Raw genomic sequence first — 19510 nt, forward strand, 5'->3', positions numbered from 1 at the left:
GTTCCTTTTTGGGACTTGCAGAGTACTATTCTAAGTTTGTGCCGAATTTTGCTTCCAAAGTTTTCTGTTTAAGGCTGTTAATGAAAAAAGGTGCCAAATGTGTGTGGAGTGCTGAATGTCAGTCTGTTTTTGAGGATGTAAAAAGAAACATAATAGATGCTGTAGCACTTAAACCCTTTGATCCCAACAAAAAGTCAATTATTGTTGTTGATGCAAGTGCATATGGTTTAGGAGCAGTTTTAATGCAGGGTAAAGATTGATTGGAATGGGTTGTAGCTTTTGCTTCCCGTACATTGAAGGGTGCTGAACCTTCATATTCAGTCATTGAGAAAGAAGCTTTGGCTTGTTTTTGGGGAGTAAATTATTTTAGGAATTATGTTTGCAGGGCTCGACAAATGTACTCGACCGCTCGCAAATGCGAGTATATTTCTTCAAGGGCGAGCCAGTTTTCAGGCCTACTTGACCAGCCTGGCGAGTGATATCTGCTGCTTCAGTGCCAGGTGCCAATTTGTGGGTCGAGTTCAATTGAGGTTAGGTCGAGTAGAAAAGTGTACTTACTCGACCTGCAGGTCAAGTAAGATTTTTTAGATTTGTCGAGCCCTGGTTTGGGGCACTAATTTTGAACTAAGGACTGACCACAAACCCCTTGTGGATATATTCTCAACCAAAGGTGCTGGTAAGGCGACTCCCAGAATCGCAAAATGGATTTACAAACTACAAGAGTATGATTTTTCAATGAAATATGTACCGGGCATTAAGAATGTTAATGCTGATTGTTTATCTCGTCTTCCTGTTTGTGATGAGGACTCTGTGTTGGATCAAGAGGAGGATTGGTCTATAGCCTCTCGTCTTCCTGTTTGTGATGAGGACTCTGTGTTGGATCAAGATGAGGATTGGTCTATAGCCTCCGTAGAGGAAATTTGTAATGGTGCCATTGATGAAATAGAATGGAAAAAAGCTGTTCAAGAAGACCTTGTTTTAAAGGAAGTTATAGTGTGATTGACTTCACCGTGCAATAGTTACTCATGGAGTAATTGTGAATTGTCTGAATATAAAACTGTGTGGCCAGAACTCTCTTATGATATGGATGCAGGTATTGTTAGGAGAGCAGACAAACTTGTTGTACCATCTAGTTTACGTGACAGGTTATTAGATCTTGTCCACGTGGAACATTCAGGTATGTCCGGTATGAAAAGAAGATGTAGGTGTGATTTCTGGTGGCCAGGCATGGATAAGGATGTGGAAAGGCGTGTTAGGAATTGTTCGGCATGCACCTGTAGTGATAAATCTCACATTTCCCAAGAATCCAACATTAGTCCTGTTTTGTTTCCAGACAGACCGTGGCAAAGATTAGCCATGGACATTTGTGGTCCGTTTAGCATTGGTAATATTGCTGGAAAATTTGCCATTGCTTTAATGGATTATTACTGCAAATGGCCTGAAGTAGCATTTGTGAGGGAAATTAAGGCTTCTAACATAGTCAATATTTGTGATTAATTGTTCCATAGAGAGGGTTTTCCTGAAACCATCCCTACTGACAATGGCCCACAATTTGTTGCTAGTGAGTTTCAAAACTATTTACGTTTATGTGGTGTGAAACACATTACTACTGCTGTTTACTGTCCTAGAGAGAATGGTATGGTTGAGAGATTCAACCGTGTATTAAAAGAATGCATACAGTTGGCTACGATTGATGGTGCTGATTGTAAGGTTGCAGTCAAAGACATGATTTGGAGTTATCGTAATACTCCACATTCTGCAACTTTGGTATCACCCTTTCACCTTCTCAAGGGACGTTCTGCTAACAATAAGGTAACTCCTGCATGGATGCTCAAAACTGCTTGTGGTCAGGTTCAAAAAGAAAGTCTCAATGATAGAATGAATGCTTATCAACAGAAGTATGTGGAAAGACACAACAGTAAACTCAAGAAATCAGAAAAATCTTTCCATGTTGGTGATATGGTGAGATCGTCTCGTTTTGGTTTGTCAAAGGACGGTTCTTCCAGGTGGTCTCATCCAAAGAAGGTGTTGGAAGTGATGGGTAACTGCGTGCTTTTGGATGATGGACGGAAATGGAATTTTTGTAACATAGTTTTGTGCAATGAACTAGAACGGAATTTGTGGTTGAACAGAAATAACAATGTTTCTGTTTCCGTACCCAAATCTAATTCTAGTGCTATGCCACCTAATTCTTCTACTATTCCTGTAATTTCCCCATGTAAAGTTCAACAAAAGTCTTCCAATCTGGTTAAGGAGGATGTTCCGAGTTCAAGGAGATTATCTGGAAGAATTATTGTAAAGCCTAGCAAGTTCAATGATTCTAGGTTATATTCTTAAATGTTTTTTTTTTCTTTTATTTTGGAAAGGGAGATGTGTTACATTCTTACATGTTATGTTTCTTTAAGCCATTAGAATGTCAACATGTCTATGATCTATGCTAGAATGCTCTTTGGTCATTTTGAAGATTGCTGCTTTGGTGTGAACATCTAAGCGGTATTTTCCTTCAATAAACCTCATCTCAAGTACTTCCTTTGGCTGTGTTCCTTACTTTTAAAAATCAGGACCCTATAATATATATTTATATAGCTAATATAAAGATTTATCAGCAGATAGAGCCTTGAATATTTGGAAATAAGATACAGATCCCAGCATATGTGGTGCAGGCACTAATTTACCTGGATAGCACATCCGCCCACCTGCTTGGGATACATCTAACATTCACACATCATATAGGATGACCCTATGCTCATCCACAGAAGTAGTTTTTCAAATGTCCTAAAATCACCGGTATTAACACCTTGAGGTTTTACTCAACTGTTTTTAAAGGACAGAACCCCACTTTGAAAAGTGTTCCAGCTCCAGAATCCAGTGCAGTTCACCATCTGCCACTTTTACGAGCAGATCAATTTCTTGATCACAGTGTGATAAAGACATCGAACGCTGTATCAATAACAATACCCTACTTTTACAAATCTCTGACAGCGTCGAAACCATGTATTACCCATCCTGTCCACTCACTATATATCGTCCTAAATACTCTTATTGGTGGGGCTTACTAACGTAGTCGCCTCACCCACTGACAATATATTCGCGGCCATGTGGTGTTTGTGATAGCCCACTTTCCCCTCAGCAGTACTACCTTCTCTGGGCCAAACAGTTCCTCGGCGTATGCATTAAGAAGGCTGTAGGCCTCTCCCACGCACTTCCTCTCGTTCATGTTACAGGTGATGAGGATGCCCTGCATGCCGGCCTCCAGCTGCCGGCTTCCCTTTTGACGTTTGTTGGATCCGCCATACTGAGCCCGGCTTCTCTTTTGCCCTGCGTCGCCACTCATGGTTGAAGTGACTCGATCACAGAGCAGAGGACGGTCTGTTTCAAACCGCGAGGTCTAGACCTCGTCGATGTCTACAGCATCCCGTCACAACACAGGGGGCGTGGTCCACGTGTTCCTGGAATAAATGCTAGACTGCGCATCCGAATGTAAACATGGAAAGGAACATTAGAGCGGCAGCAGCGTTGTATAGTGATGCTACTACCTAAGATGGTCGAAACCTGCGCCTTCGACTAACACTCCTTTTCGTTTGCGGTCTAGCTCTCAGGAACAATTCTCTTCAGTTCTCAACGTCTTCAAAAATCGAAATAGGCACTGCCGCGCGAGTTTCGTAGTCCGTCATGTGCAGGGGCGCTGTGCGGGCGCCGCTGTCTCTTGTTGACCTGCTCTCACCGGTAAATGAGCTGAGATTACGTTTCATAATGCACAATTGAGATTGATTTCGTACATTCTACAGAGTTATTTTTCTCATAAAAAAACGCTTTTAGGGAATGTTTATTGCTATGAGTGACATATTCGTAATTTCAGTGTAATTATGAGTGACATTTCAATGACTGTGAGTGACACTTTCTCGCAAGCAAAATTAAGCAGTAAAGACGAGCGAATCATACAAATGTCAGAAATTACTCTCATTTGAGCATAGCTGCTAATGTTTCAGATTGCTTATGTGTGACATTTTCATAGATTTAGTGGATTTACGAAAGACATTTAACAACTAAATGCATGACAGTTAGAGCTACACTTTCTTGTGGCCAAAATCATGCAATGAAGTCCATGAAAACAGACAAATTTCAGAAACAACACTGATTTGAGCAATCAGAAAGTTGAACTCAGTAGCATGTGCCTTTAAAGCAATTATTTAATTTTTAAATAATCAACACCCACCACTCCAACCTCAGCTTCAGGTGTGGCTGAACCACAAAAATCAAAGGGTTCGCCGTGACAAAAGAAGCAACCCACTGAGCTATCGACATATAATACAGTTCATTACAATACAATAGGCTGGTAGACTTTCTTTGCAGTATGCATATAAATTCTCTGCTCTACTTAATAGAGAGTGAAAACAGCCATGAGACAAAAGTCTAACAGCTATCCAGCGCGGATATAATCATCTGCCTTATCTCTGACTAACTTAGCAAGTCTCACAGTGCGGGGAAAATAAAGGCAGCTGCTAGTGGTACCACTGTCAAGCAAAGATATTAAACACTTTAACTAAACTAGCAGTTTCGATGATTTATTAGTGCAGACAAAACTTGGAGATGGCCTGCATTTACAGCACAAACAGACCACTTTAGTGTACCCATTTACAAAGCGCTATGCTGTGCTGGAGCCCCCTCGTCATTCTCGTCATTAACATTTTGAATTTAAGGAGGGCATTGTTAAATTAATATCTGACTTACCTGGTGTGGTCTCTTTATAGTCAGAATGATCCACTGAGAGGAGCTGCCTACGAGTCACAGCGGAGATCGTTAGCCTGTCTCAAGCGAGTCAGACCGAGCCCTGCTGCACTGCAGCCTCAAACTGTGCCACCTGCTCTCACTGGAGACTCTCATGCTTGCGTGGTGAGTCCGGGGCACTAGTTGGACTGTGACTGCCTGGGCAGGGCACAGCAACAGTATGTGTCGAGGTCATGAGGAGGTGAACAGGTGATCGATTCCCGAACACCGGCTGCAGAGGAACAGCAACAGAGGAACAGCAATTAATTCCTCGGTGCCTTGGGGCCTGGCAGGAAATTGAAACATCCTGTTACAGCCTCGGACAACCGAAGAAGGACCTGATAAGACCCGGGAACATGATCTACAAAAAGTAGTTTTGGCACTTGTTTATTTTAAATAGCTTCTTTGGCATTTGAAAGCCTTCGTTCCAAAGACCAATAAATGCACTTGGTGGTAAGTATGTGCCCCTGCAAAGTGAGTGGAGTTAGAGACGCGCAGCAGTGGCTGCGTCTCCCCAATCCTTTCTCCGTGCACCGACTCGCCCCTCCCGTAGAGAGAGAAGCTGTCACAGCCTTCGGGGAAAGTACGGAAAATGTGTGGATGAGCCGCCCTTGCCCTGACACCTTATAGATTTTTATTATTAAAACCAATGCGCTGCACTTTCCACTACCCGGAAGTGCTGCGCTTTAGAAATCACACGAGCGCCTGACTTAGGCTTATCAGCGAGTAATTTTAACGCCGTGTGAAGCGGTAATACGATCAGTGCCTGCTGGTGCCCCACTTCATTCTAACTCTTGGTGCACGCCCCGAACAAGTGGCGCCGGCGCCACAACGTCATGAACGTGGTGATTAATCTTGCTGCGGGGCGCATGTCCGGTGAATATCTGACACATTGTAGCAGCATATAGCTGCAGGCTCGCCCTCAAGACTGCAGGTATCTGGGTGCAGAGCGCACTGTCACTCCAGAGAGACCAGCTTTACGTTAATAGTTACTAAGGCGCATGTTTACTTAGCGCCGCTGACGAAGCACTATTATGCGTGACTTCGCGTTTCAGTGCGGTCATGCGGACCACCACACTGAAATGCGTTAGTCTAACGCATGATGCGTGATACTTGGCAGGACTGCTCCTTGAGGGATGTAACTGGTGCTCATGTGAGGGCAGCGCTCCAATTCCAGTTCGCGCTATCTAAAAAACTGCAACAATTTGTGTTTCTAAAACATTTTCGGGTTCAGCTGGTCCATTGATAATTTATGACAGTTTATTTATATCGGCTTCTTGTGTATTTTACGGGAGCATTTTTAAAGTTCCTACCATACATTATAATGTAATTAACAAATATACAGAAATAAGTATTCATCAATTACAAATATGATGAAATATTGTAATTAATTCACAAACCAATACACAAGATTCAACATATTTATTTTAATGGGAAGATTGGAGCTTTTCTAAATTCATCTGAGGCCACCCATCACCTATACTGAATTCTGTTTGATGAACTTGCACTGCTCCCAAAAATCAATATGTGGTTGGAAACTTAATTTTTAGACTCTCATTTCAAATTTCACCTTTACAGAATGTTTTAAAGTCTTCAATTTTACATTTTGTTTATTTATTTCATGATCTTTATTAATCTGTAAACAATTATTTAATTTTCTAAGCATTTGCGGAACCCTTTATTAGGCTTTGCGGACCCCCTGGGTTACCGGATCACTTTAAGGACCATTGACCTAGATTGTTAATATAGTTGGAGCAACATTGTAGACCATTATTAAACCAATCACAAGAGAAGTATTTGTACAGTGCATATCCTGAACTCACATATTTGAAGGTGGTCACATTTGTGATAATGGACAAAAAAGGCTTGGTGAAATAAAAGTATTTGCCCAAAATCACACAATTGGGTTAAGCAGGGAAACTTCTCAGATTATCCAGTTTCACACTGTGTTGTTCAGCCACTAGATGGGTATCTCTCTCTGACATCAGAGGTTGACACTTTGTCCTTAATTCTTAGAGGATGAGTTTAGAGCATGGGTGACAGGCAGAATCCACATTTTATTTTTGGCGGTTTTAAATAGCGTGAAATTTACCCAAGGACATAACAGTGCTTCACTGCCTACAGAGACTGTTATACCTTTTTCAGCACAGAGAGATTTTCAAAGATTCACAAAATGCTCAACCAAGTCTGGGATTCAAACCTTTTTCCCCATGTTTCATGGGCAGCAGCTGTAGCATCCTGGCCACATCTCATTTGAAAGCTCAGCTATTTTTGGCCATGAAGTTCCAATAGGATTTTGGGCTGAGGCTGAGCCAGAGCCAGGCATCTGACTCAAGCTTTTAGTGGTTCGCCCATCTCTATTGAAGCAATTACCCACATGGATAGAAAGAGTTTTCAAGTCATTCATGATGACATCAGTGGTGTTGGTGTCTTATTGACTCAGTGCCTAGCACTGTGATGAGTGAGGGTTTGTGAAATATAGATGCACAACTCATTATAAGGACTAAAAGTATAGGTGCCTAAACAGCACCTGCCTAGCCATAGGGGCAGCAAAATGCTGTGTACATGTATACCGATGTTGGGGGGTAATCAGAGAAGGCCCAGTAATCCTTGATACAATATGCACTAGTCAGCGATTCTGTCAGATTAATAAAAGGATGCCAAAAGTGCAATAATGGGAATTGGAGACACGAGCAGTAGCCTTGCACTGTGTTATTTCGGTTTTATTATTATATTTCATTTTCAGGCAGGGTTACTGCCGACTACTGAATAAATATACCATATTGAAGAGGAAGGGATTGTAACAGCAATCAAGGATGGCCACCTGAGCAGAAACTACTCAATCTTTAATGGCCCAGGTTTCACCACATCTTGCTTGGCCGAAGAAAGCCACAATTGTCAGCAGGGGTTCATGCCTCAAGCCCCTCTCGGGCTCTCAAAGACAGATGTTTAATTCTGGGTTTCAAATATACTGGCACCTACAGAATTCCTTAAAGACCTATTTTAAAAGCAAATAGAGAAGCACCTCCTTCTTGCGATGGAAATTGAAACGATTTCCCAAGGAACACATATATTGGTTGGCTAAGGGGTGGGAGCAGAAAGGGGACGAAGTCATGTGGGGCTGAGTCATGAGAAGCAGCCTTGAAGTGCTAGTCGAGGATCGCTTTTACATTTTTTAAAAACTGCGCCAAAGAAATCAAGACTAGAACATGTGTGATAATAAAGTTCTGGCATGCTAAAATGGACACAGATGGAGCTTTATGCATGGGCGTAACACACCTTCTGCAGAGATCTTTGTATGTACACCTAGCTTTGTCGCAGTTTTTGCATGAACTCCAGGTAGCTTCTGACATGCCTCCTGGTAATTCCCTTGTGCTTGCGAAGAGGCACATGTGAGAGGAAGGTGAAGCAAGCAGAGGCATTCGTACACTGGTGAAGCCAGTCACTCTCCTGAATAAACAATATCCCATATCGTACGGTGCCACAAGAATATTTAGTTGACTGTATACCCTCAAGATATAGCACTTAGGCTGTGGAAGCATATGAAATAAACACACAAAACTAGATGATGTGTTGAGATGCTGAGATTCTCCTAGATGCGTCAATGTCGCATCTAGGAGGGCACTCCCATTTGTTGGAAGGCTTCTGATCTCTCCATACACTGACTGTATTCACTACAGAGTTACTTCCCTTGGGACTAGTTTACTACCGGGCCTGGACCCTCTCATCATGCCGCGGCCCTTTTTCGGTAAAACTCGCCTCCGCCTGGCTGGATTTCTAAATGCGACCTGGACGCTTTCACCTGCACAACGGCCCGTTGTGCCCAATCACGAATTTCTTCTATGCACACCTTGGGTGCATTACCTGATGTACAGTACCTTGGACCATTACCATGCTCCACAACAGCACTGGCAGATTCTTTTGTACCCCGGTCCTGAAGATAACCTGAACTCTTTATAGGTTGAAACGCCGTTGACCTCTCAGCGTAACTCTTGGCGTCTATTGGTTCTCTAACTTATTGACAATTCTGTTTTCTCACAATAACTTTCAAGTTTTGCAACCATTGAAGTCATTTTATATTTCTTTTGTGCAGCCCTATGCACGAGCACTGATGTGCACAAGAATGTTTGGGTTACCCCCACATATGTAAATAGTGCTGATACTCTTACAGTATTCATTTTTAGGTCGAGCTATTTATAGCTCTGAACTATTGTAGGGGAAACAACATTCTTGAACAAGGGCGGATTACGTCCAGTTCATGTGGTGCACTCGTGTGAGACGTGCATGCGCAAAGCCATCAGCCTCGCACCCATTTGCTCCCCGAGCCAGGCATCTGAAGCATCCCCAGCGCGCGCTCAGCCTCACTTCTCCTCACACCCCATCAGCCATAAACACCATCTGCTTCGTATCAGGCTTCAGAGGAATCCGTCTCACAATGGCCCCTGCTCATCCCCCCCCACCCCACTACAGAGCGCGTCTCACTGCTGTGCTTTCACCTTCATAACCGCGAGGCCGTGTCTCTTTCATGGCCAATTATTTTTTTTTGTACTATTGCGTTTGCCTTCAACAGTGGCTGACGCGCTTTTCGTTTCTCTGAGGGTAAAGTCCGCTCTTTTCTAATTGTCACTTTTGATGTGCAAGGCACCTTCAGCTTCGAGAACGGCAGCCGCGCATTTCTTTTCTAATGCACAGCTGCCAAAATCAATTAACACAAACTTGCCATTGGCACCGGCAACTTGCAGCCTCTCATCCCTGTCCTGCCCTCGGGTGCTGCGCTTTAGCTTTAAAAACTGCGGCGCTTTAATTAACACAAATCCCACTCACCGCCCGGGTAAGTTGAATTAACCTTCTCACTGCTGGAGTGTTAATTAACATTCAATAGTGACGTCGGCCCCCTGGAGGAGTCTCTCCTATGTGATGTACATGTGTGGTGTTTCCGAGGGTAACGCATTTACTGCCCCCTCCCCCCAGTAGAAGGAAGCTGGCAGGGAGCTGAGGGCTTTTACCACCCCGGAAGTCCTGCCAGCAGCCCGGAACATCGGAGCCCAGCTGCCAGCCCGGGCATGTTTTCTCCGATGGCTACAGAGTGCTATGGACTTTACATTATGTCTACTTGGTTTCTTCCAATGTTTAAATCGGACTTTGTATACTTATTTGCATACATAGATGTGGATTGGTGTGGCTCACCGGTTAGGGGCGGCAGACCCGGAAGCAGAGGACGGCCCGGGACCAGAGTTCAATTCCCGACGCAGCAGGGTCGTGGACCAGGGTCAGCGGACTCGATAATTCTCGCCTCGGTGCCTACTCTAACCAGGGATCAAACTCGGCAACTCTGGGCATTAGCTTGCCTCATCTCCACAACGGCCCCCCACATATGCCGGGGATGCCTGGTTTCACCTTGGAGATACCCAGTAGGGACCATCTCACAGGGAAAGGCAGGACGGGTTCCCCAGCGGTCTACAGCGCGGAGATACCCCATGTGGGGTGATTCATGCGCTTTACAAGACATCATTACATTACATCACATACACATTTAAAGCAATGCTCCTACCAGCTGTTGCCCGTCTATCTGCCCCAGCCCCTCCCTCCCACTCTCCTTTGTAGTCAGCTTACCCCGAGCACCTCCCTCTGTTGTCTGTGCCCCCTCCCGCTTACCCCACCCCCTTATTCCTTGTTGTCTCCCACCCCCTCGCTTACAATAAACAAGAATATGCTAGCTGCTTCAGTGATTCTTCCCCCTCACCCTCTGTCCTTGCTGCCCCCGCGCCTTTCCTTCATCTTGCCTCCAGTCCCAATGCCCGCCCCATAGCAATAAAGTAAGAAAGCACTAGGGGGCGGAGCTTGCCAGCGTGGATGGCGGACGCATGAGAGCTTAGCTCCGCCGATTCACCCAAAGAATCCTGCAAATATCCTTGTTTTTAACGGCGACTGCTGCCCGGCGAGGACACCTCGTCGCCCCTAAACCCCGTCGGCACCTCCGACACCCGAAACGAGTGACACACGGCACCTTCTTGGCGCGGGACGGCAATCCTGCAAGTCGGGACTGAAGGCCTCAGAGCCGCGGCCTTGCGCTGATCTGTCCCCGGTGTGCGTGGCGCGACGTGCGGCACGCGCTGCACTCTGAGCCCGGTGAAGCCGGAGGTCGGACGCCCAGACCCAGCAGCCGAGACCGGATCTACGAGCAGCCACGGAGGTGAGTGCCGGGCGCCACAGTTTGCGGTGCCTGACACGGGGAGCGGCTCTGATCAGTCACTGAGGCCTCCATCTGACACGGCAGGCGGACAGCCGGCCCGACCTAAGCGCCAGGGCAAGCACGTTGCTGGGAGGAAGCGTTGAATCGGAGGCGTCACCCGACCGGACAGGAGATCGTGGGGGGCCCCTCGCACTGGCGGAGAGCTGAGCGCGCCCCCCCCCAGGGGCTGGAATGTGACTCTGGACCGCGCCGGGCACTTACACGGCGTGGCCGGTGGAAGACACGTGTTGGGGCCTACGCACTATCTGCCGGTGAAGCCGTTCCCGCCTACAGGAGTCCACCTCTCCCACGGAGAAACTGCAACTAACACCACTCTACATTCTGCTTGGCTGGTGCGAGTGCTTCGACCTTAGGGGCATATACTGTGGCGGCCATAGGGGGACTGCGGTGGCCTGGACCCTGCGAGCAGTAGGCCAATTTGACCTGTTCCGGTTCCCCTCCCTGCTGGCGAGTCTGACACGGTGGAATAGAGGGGGTGACAGACAGTGGCCTTTTTCGATAGACTTGCACAGCTGCTGCCCGGGGCTGCTCTGTGGTGCCCCCACTGCGACAGCCTAATCGCGCCCGCCTCTCCCGCCTGACGAGAGTGGCCGCTGCACCGGGGGACGTGCTGGGACTCCCAGGTGGCCCAGCAGAAGCCGCGCCAAAGAGGCGACTGAAACTGTCTCTTCCCCGGGGCCTTTCGGCGCGGAACGGCCTGGCGGAACGGCAACACAGTAAGATGGGGAAAGCTGACAAGACACAATCCAAACTGCCCTTCGAACAGCGTTGTCATAAGGCCCCGGACTCTGGTGAACCAGACAATAGCCAGCCTGCAGCGGCACAAGACGGCTTGATCTACACCGGTATAAAGGAGCTGCTGGTCAGCATGGAAAAAGGCCTACAAGACAGCATGGCGTCGATCGGGACAAAGATCGACGCACTCACTTATCGCATGGACAGAATGTCGGAGAGGGTCGATAAACATGCGGAACGCCTGGACATGTCAAAAAGGCGGATCACAGAAGTTGAGGAGGGGCAAATGGAACTAGATAAGGACCGCAAGCACATGGCGAAGCTCCTACAGGTGATCCAGGACAAATCGGAGGATTTGGAAGCCCGCTCCAGGAGATCCAACATACGAATTACGGGGGTTCCGGAGACGACTCCAACGGGTAGGATGGAGCTATTTGTTGAGAAGCTTCTGACTACCTTGCTTGGAGAAGACACATTCTCAAACATGTTCATAGTGGAGCGAGCACATCGCACGCTGGGTCCCAGACCACGCCCAGGAACCTCCCCTAGGCCCATAATAGCCAAGCTGCTGAACTATAGAGATAGGGACGCGGCGCTACGAACGGCCAGGGAGAAAGGACACCTACAGTTTGAGGGATCAAATATCTCCCTGTATCCGGACTTCACCGCTAAGGTACAGGAAGAGCGGCGCCATTTTGCACCTTACAAACCACAACTGCGAGAACTCGGACTGGACTATGCAATGTTGTACCCCGCGAAACTGAGGATTAATTGGCGTGGCCATTCCCACATTTTCACGGACCCGAAGGAACTTCAAAAGGCACTGAAGACCTGGTCGAAAGAACAACGGAACAGCCCCAGGGGACAATCGGATGAACAGGACCCCACTAGCAGGCTGGAAGAATGACCGCACAGTGCTCCCTGATTAGCCTCGGGTAATCACGGCCGGCGACGCATAGCTGGGTGGAGGTTGACTGGTGGAGCTCATCGTCTTCCTCCCAGAAGTTGCGGTCAGTGCCGACGGCGTGCCCGGCGGGCACCATTTGAGCGAACACAGACTCCGAGATATGGTGAGAATGTTCCAACTCAATGTTCCACATTTCTTTTTTCTTCTCCCCTGTGGGACCCTATGTCCGATTACTGTACTGCTTAATGGGCATTATATGACTGTTCTCTCTACGTCTCTATTGAACTGGGGCTGCTGGAGGGTAGGGGGTTGACGGTCCGAGCCCTGGCAGAGACTGATGTTTTTCACATACAGGCCACTGGACTTGTTGAGCCGTTAAATGTCAAGACAAGGGTGATGAGGCGGGGAGCCAAATTGCGGACACTGTTTGAGTACAAATGTTGCCTGTTTTAATTTTGGTGACATCTGCCCTAGCGCTATCAGCACAACGGGTTCCGGTTGGGACCTATGGGGGATGTTCGGGGAGTTTGGGAGGGGGGGCTACATGCAGTCTGGGCCAAGTTGGGGATGGTCTGCTGTGGGAGGGTGGAGCTGTGAAGCTTTAGTTGTTCTATTTTGTTCCATTGTGTCTTGCCTCACAATACACAAAGTGCCTGCTTCAGATTCTTGATTGTCTGCAATATGGCCTGTCCTACATATTCGGTTACGACATTACAAACTGTGCAGCGTCCCTATGGCTGAAGTAGGTGGTGAGCGGGCTGATGGGTGGCCCACATTGATACACGTCCTCACGTGGAATGTAAGGGGACTCAATGAACACAGGAAGCTCAGGAAGGTGTTATGTTACCTCAGGCGCCACAATATCGATATTGCGCTACTGCAAGAAACGCACCTCCCATTGACGAGCACTATGCTGCACACTAGGGGTTTGGCGGGGCATATAGCGGCTGCTGGGTTCACCTCACACGCTCGGGGGGTCCTCACCTGGGTAAACCCAAAATCGGGCATTCTGATACAGACAGTGGGTGTTGACACGGAGGGACGGTACGTCATAGCGTCCTGTAAGGGACGGGGGAGGGACCTGCTGGTGGTTAACACATATGGCCCCAATTACGATTCCCCTGATTTCTTTGATGCCCTAGCCAATGAGATAGCCAGACACGACAATCCACATATACTCTGGGGTGGGGACTTTAATCTGACACTAAACCCAGACATAGACAGATCATCGGGACCCCCCTGTCGGCCCTCTGCAGCTGCACAGTCGCTCACGGCAAAGTTGGTGATGCTAGATATGACTGATGCGTGGAGGTACAGGAATGAGGGGAGGGGCGGTTTTACACACTACTCCGCATTCCACGACATACATACCAGAATAGACTATTGGTTTGTCACAGCTGGAATCAACAGAGCCATTAGGCATTGCAAGGTGCTCCCGCGCACCCTTTCAGACCACTCCCCCATCCTGTTAACTTTAGATACCCCAGTGAAGGGATTCGCACCGTTCACATGGCACTCCCCGCCATACTCCCTGTTAGACCCGCTCTTCCGCAGCGAGTTGGTGGAGGCGATTGATGTGTTCTTCGAGAAAAATGTGGGGTTGGTGGAGGACTTCCAAACAATTTGGGAGGCATTCAAAGTTTATATTAGAGGCATAGCGATGTCCAAGCACTCCAGTGTCCTAAAGACTATCAGGGCCACCTTAGCAGATCTAGAGCTACGATTGCAGATGCTTGAGGCACGGAGTCAATCTAGCCCTGATGACGCCACAGAGGATGACATTAAGCGCCTCTGGTAGAATACCACGAAGCCGCGGACAGAGAGGTACAACACTTAGGCAAGTACGCCACAGCCCGTACCTATGGCGAGGGAGAGAGACCGGGCTCCGTCTTGGCCAATGTTATTAAAGGCCGACAGAGAAAAGGGCTAATTTCAGACTTACTAAACTCGGACGGAGATAGGGTGACGGATGAGGCGGAAATCGCAGCGACCTTCAGAGACTATTACTTGGAGCTATATTCTTCCAGGAGCGGCGACATGTCGGCCGACATTCTGGACTATTTAGATCACATACAACTCCCGTTCCTCCCAAACTCCGACAGGGAGTTTCTGATGTGCCCTATACAGATTGACGAAATCAGAGACGCGCTAGCCTCCATGAGATCAGGCAGTGCGCCGGGCATCGACGGACTGTCAGTCGAATTCTATAAAGCATTTCAGGAACAACTGTTGCCGCACATCCATACCCTCCTGGAGGACATATGTGGGCAGGGTACCATGCCTAGCTCCATGAGAGAGGCGATGATAGTTACCATTCTGAAGCCGGGTAAGCCCCATGACGACAGTAGCTCATACCGACCATTATCGCTCCTCAACGTCGACACCAAGCTCTATGCCAAGGTATTGGCGAATAGGCTTGCACTGCTGGCTCCTGACTTAGTGGCCCCAGAGCAGGCGGGATTTATCCCATCTAGAAACCTGACTTACAACATAAGAATGGTGCTGGGTACCATACAACATGTAAAGCAGGATACACCAGCGGTAGTGCTCTTCTTAGACATGGTGTAGGAAGGGGGAGGCTCTAGTTGGCGCAGTGCAGGCACTAGCGACAAGCAGGGACTCTCTCTTCCTCGTCAGGGCTGAGGGTTACCTTCCAGACAACCTCTGCTTACCCTCTAGGTAGTGTGGCTTAAGCAGTCTTAGGCTAATCTTTGGGGCACATAGGGTTAAACACTTGCAACAGTACACCTTTACAACCAACCCACCACACAACGAGACCAGACTGTATTCTTGTAAAAATATATCTCTTTATATAAAGTTTTACGCAGGCTTAGGAAGTACAGTCAATAACTTTACGGATACGGTTGCAGATTATTAGCTTGAAGTAACCACAGTTCTTATCGTAGTTCTTGGGAGGCCCGTAGGCCGGTGTTAAACAAAGTTCTTTGTGGAGCCAGCGGCTTCCAGGGGATCTGTCCCACGTCGCGTTGCCTTCCCGGTGTCGCTGATCGTTGCGGCTCTTCGGCCGAGCAGGTCACTGGTCGTCCGGGGCAGCGGTGCTCTGTGGCGGCACGGTCCTTTCTTTGTTGCCGGCTCCGACCTTGGAGACGGCGGCTGTGTGGCGGTGACAAGTGGCAGTACGGTCCCCAAGTGCAGGACGTACCCAGCCAAATGTCGATGCAGCTGTGGGCTCACAGCTGGGCTGTCGGGCAGGCTACCGACCTTGTGGATTCTCGTAGGGCACTGGTCTGTCCTTGCAAGTGAGGGACGGCTCGCTAGGCAGTCGCCTCGTTAGCTCGGACCAGACGGGTCCTCCGTTGCTTTGTTCTTGGGCTCCCAGTGCAGCTGTGGTCACGATGTTCGGGCCAGCGGCGGCTGGTCCTTACTGTGCTTCCGTTGTTGCTTCGGGCCCCAGTCACGGTGGTCGGGAGGGGGTTAGTTGCCTTAGAGGAGCTTCCTCGTTGTCGGTGCTGCGGCGATGATCAGCACCCGCAGTCGCTTTCTTCCAAGGGGGGGGTGAGCGTCCACTGGTCCTGGGACGCTGGTCAGGGGGCGAGTTCAGTTCCACGCCCTTGGAGATCTTTTCGCAGAGTTTGGCACAAGTAGCACAAAAGTCTTTTCGTAGTCTGTTTGTCGTCCTCTCCTTCAGCAGCAAGGCACCAGACACAGGCAAGAGTCAGCACCCTTCCTTGTCTTCTCGCGGTCCTTCTCGTAGGGCAGAGTCGTTCTGTGGCCCAAACTGGATCTAATTTGCAAGGAGCAGGGCTCCATCTTTTATAGGCCAATTCTTTTGTTCTCGCAGGCCAGGGGGGCCTTGGCATATCCATTCCCAGTTCTGGAGTACCCCGGCGGGTGTACTCCGGCTTCTGCCTTCAGTGTGAGGGGCAGGCGCATCAGACGCCCCACAGGAGGTGGAGCCAGCATTGTCTGGACAGGGGTGGCCAGAGTACCTTGTTGATGGGGCTTCGCCCTTCCTGGGCCAGGTGCCGGCAGAGTCATCCGCCGCTCCCCCGGAGGGTGGAGCCAGCATTGTGGTGGCCGAGCACAGTGACAGTTCGAGTCAAGAGGCACTCCTACCTCCCACTAAGGTGTAATCTGCGCATTCACCACCGGTCATCCCTCCAGCCCTGTCACTCACACATCCCAGACAGTCGGATACACATACTGGCAGAGGCAACTGAAATGGTTAGGCCAGCAAATGCTAACTTTCTAAAAGTAGCATTTGCAAACCCAGGATACTGAAATAAACTTGACTACAAGAAATATCTCCTCATCCTGAGTCCAGGCATACTAAACATGACTCACTACCATGCTCCTTGAGCCTGCGGGGATTATAGGATATAATAATCCTCGCAGCCCAGTCTGGCCTAATGGAGCAGGTAGCCTTCAGTAGTGAACTACGGTCTTCGTTGTAAGTCACTACTAGGACATGCCACGCACATCAGGGCCTGTCCTACCTTACACCTACAATGCACCCTGCCCGCAGGCCTACCATAGGGGTGACTAATATGTAGTCAAGGGAAGGGTCGGTGCTGGCAAGTGGGGACACTTGCCCAGCTAACGTGACGGTACGAGACCGCACGCGGGTTCTGCGGTCGCAGTTCCCAGACACATCTTTTACGGCTGCTTCGGTGGGTGGCGCAACCAGCGCTGCAAGCCCACCAGCAGTATTGGCATCTACCCGCCCCGGCACTCTCTTGTGCGCTTTACTAAGGTCTAACAGTAGATCCAATGCACCAATTAGGGATACCAATCATATGTACAGTTTACAGTAGGGAGCACTTGCACTGCGGCACGGATCAGCCGTGGCGCAGTGCCCTGAGTATCGGAAAACCAGCAAAACATCGGAGGCACATCAGCAAAAAGTGGAAGGGAGACTCACGCCAAGGTGCCAGGTCTAACATGTGTCCCCTCCAGCTGAAATGTGGGGGGAACTACCCTTCCCCAGGGAGTTCCACATCACTAAGGCGGAAAAATCTGGACAGACCGTCAGCGTTGGCGTGATCGGTGCCAGGGCGGTGTTCCACCGTAAAGTCCATACTCTGTAGAGAAATGGACCACCTCAACAGTTTCGGGTTCTCACCCCTCATTTGCATCAACCATCTGAGGGGCCTGTGGTCCGTCTGAACTCGGAAGTGAGACCCAAACAAGTAGGGTCTTAGCTTCTTCAGCGCCCAGACCACAGCAAATGCTTCACGCTCTATTGCACTCCACCTACTTTCCCGTGGAAGTAACCTCCGACTTATGAAGGCTACGGGTTGGTCAAAGCCCTCCTCAGTCATCTGTGAAAGAACAGCCCCTACACCATGCTCTGAAGCGTCTGTTTGCACAATGAACTCTTTGGAGAAATCAGGGGCCAGGAGCACGGGCGCCGTGCACATGGCAGTCTTCAGGGTGTCGAAAGCTTTCTGACAGGTGTCAGTCCAAATCACATTCCTGGGCTGCTTTTTCGAAGTCAGCTCTGTCAAGGGGGTCACGATCGTGCCATAGCCCTTGACAAACCTCCTGTAATACCCAGTGAGCCCCAGGAAGGCTCTCACTGCAGTCTGGGTCTTGGGGGGTTCCCAAGCCAGGATGGTTTCGATTTTGGGCTGCAAGGGGGCTACCTTGCCACTCCCAACTTGGTGTCCCAAGTACACCACTGAACCCTGCCCAATCTGGCACTTGCTTGCCTTGATGGTGAGGGAGAGGACGACAAACAGACTACGAAAAGACTTTTGTGCTACTTGTGCCAAACTCTGCGAAAAGATCTCCAAGGGCGTGGAACTGAACTCGCCCCCTGACCAGCGTCCCAGGACCAGTGGACGCTCACCCCCCCCTTGGAAGAAAGCGACTGCGGGTGCTGATCATCGCCGCAGCACCGACAACGAGGAAGCTCCTCTAAGGCAACTAACCCCCTCCCGACCACCGTGACTGGGGCCCGAAGCAACAACGGAAGCACAGTAAGGACCAGCCGCCGCTGGCCCGAACATCGTGACCACAGCTGCACTGGGAGCCCAAGAACAAAGCAACGGAGGACCCGTCTGGTCCGAGCTAACGAGGCGACTGCCTAGCGAGCCGTCCCTCACTTGCAAGGACAGACCAGTGCCCTACGAGAATCCACAAGGTCGGTAGCCTGCCCGACAGCCCAGCTGTGAGCCCACAGCTGCATCGACATTTGGCTGGGTACGTCCTGCACTTGGGGACCGTACTGCCACTTGTCACCGCCACACAGCCGCCGTCTCCAAGGTCGGAGCCGGCAACAAAGAAAGGACCGTGCCGCCACAGAGCACCGCTGCCCCGGACGACCAGTGACCTGCTCGGCCGAAGAGCCGCAACGATCAGCGACACCGGGAAGGCAACGCGACGTGGGACAGATCCCCTGGAAGCCGCTGGCTCCACAAAGAACTTTGTTTAACACCGGCCTACGGGCCTCCCAAGAACTACGATAAGAACTGTGGTTACTTCAAGCTAATAATCTGCAACCGTATCCGTAAAGTTATTGACTGTACTTCCTAAGCCTGCGTAAAACTTTATATAAAGAGATATATTTTTACAAGAATACAGTCTGGTCTCGTTGTGTGGTGGGTTGGTTGTAAAGGTGTACTGTTGCAAGTGTTTAACCCTATGTGCCCCAAAGATTAGCCTAAGACTGCTTAAGCCACACTACCTAGAGGGTAAGCAGAGGTTGTCTGGAAGGTAACCCTCAGCCCTGACGAGGAAGAGAGAGTCCCTGCTTGTCGCTAGTGCCTGCACTGCGCCAACTAGAGCCTCCCCCTTCCTACACATGGGGAAGGCATTCGATTCCGTAGAATGGCCATTCCTTCTTCAGGTGCTACAACGTATGGGACTTGGCGAACCCTTCATCC

General features: G+C 49.3%; 2 protein-coding genes across 2 annotated transcripts in view; one reads left to right on the forward strand and one right to left on the reverse strand.

Moving 5' to 3' along the window:
* Window positions 1–3436, reverse strand: part of THUMPD1 (THUMP domain 1 NAT10 acetyltransferase adaptor) — an 83418-nt gene extending 79982 nt beyond the window's left edge. The window contains exon 1 of the mRNA XM_086940803.1: window positions 3140–3436. Coding sequence (XP_086796929.1) covers window positions 3140–3334 — 195 coding nt within the window. The 5' untranslated portion in view covers window positions 3335–3436. The remainder of the gene's footprint in view (window positions 1–3139) is intronic.
* Window positions 3437–3613: 177 nt separating this feature from the next.
* Window positions 3614–19510, forward strand: part of ACSM3 (acyl-CoA synthetase medium chain family member 3) — a 599327-nt gene continuing 583430 nt past the window's right edge. Inside the window, exon 1 of the mRNA XM_086940799.1 lies at window positions 3614–3726. The gene's annotated coding sequence lies outside the window, so the exon portion shown is untranslated. The remainder of the gene's footprint in view (window positions 3727–19510) is intronic.

The sequence above is a fragment of the Lissotriton vulgaris genome, chromosome 10 (genome assembly GCF_964263255.1).
Source record: "Lissotriton vulgaris chromosome 10, aLisVul1.2, whole genome shotgun sequence".
NCBI classification, from domain to species: Eukaryota; Metazoa; Chordata; class Amphibia; order Caudata; family Salamandridae; genus Lissotriton; species Lissotriton vulgaris.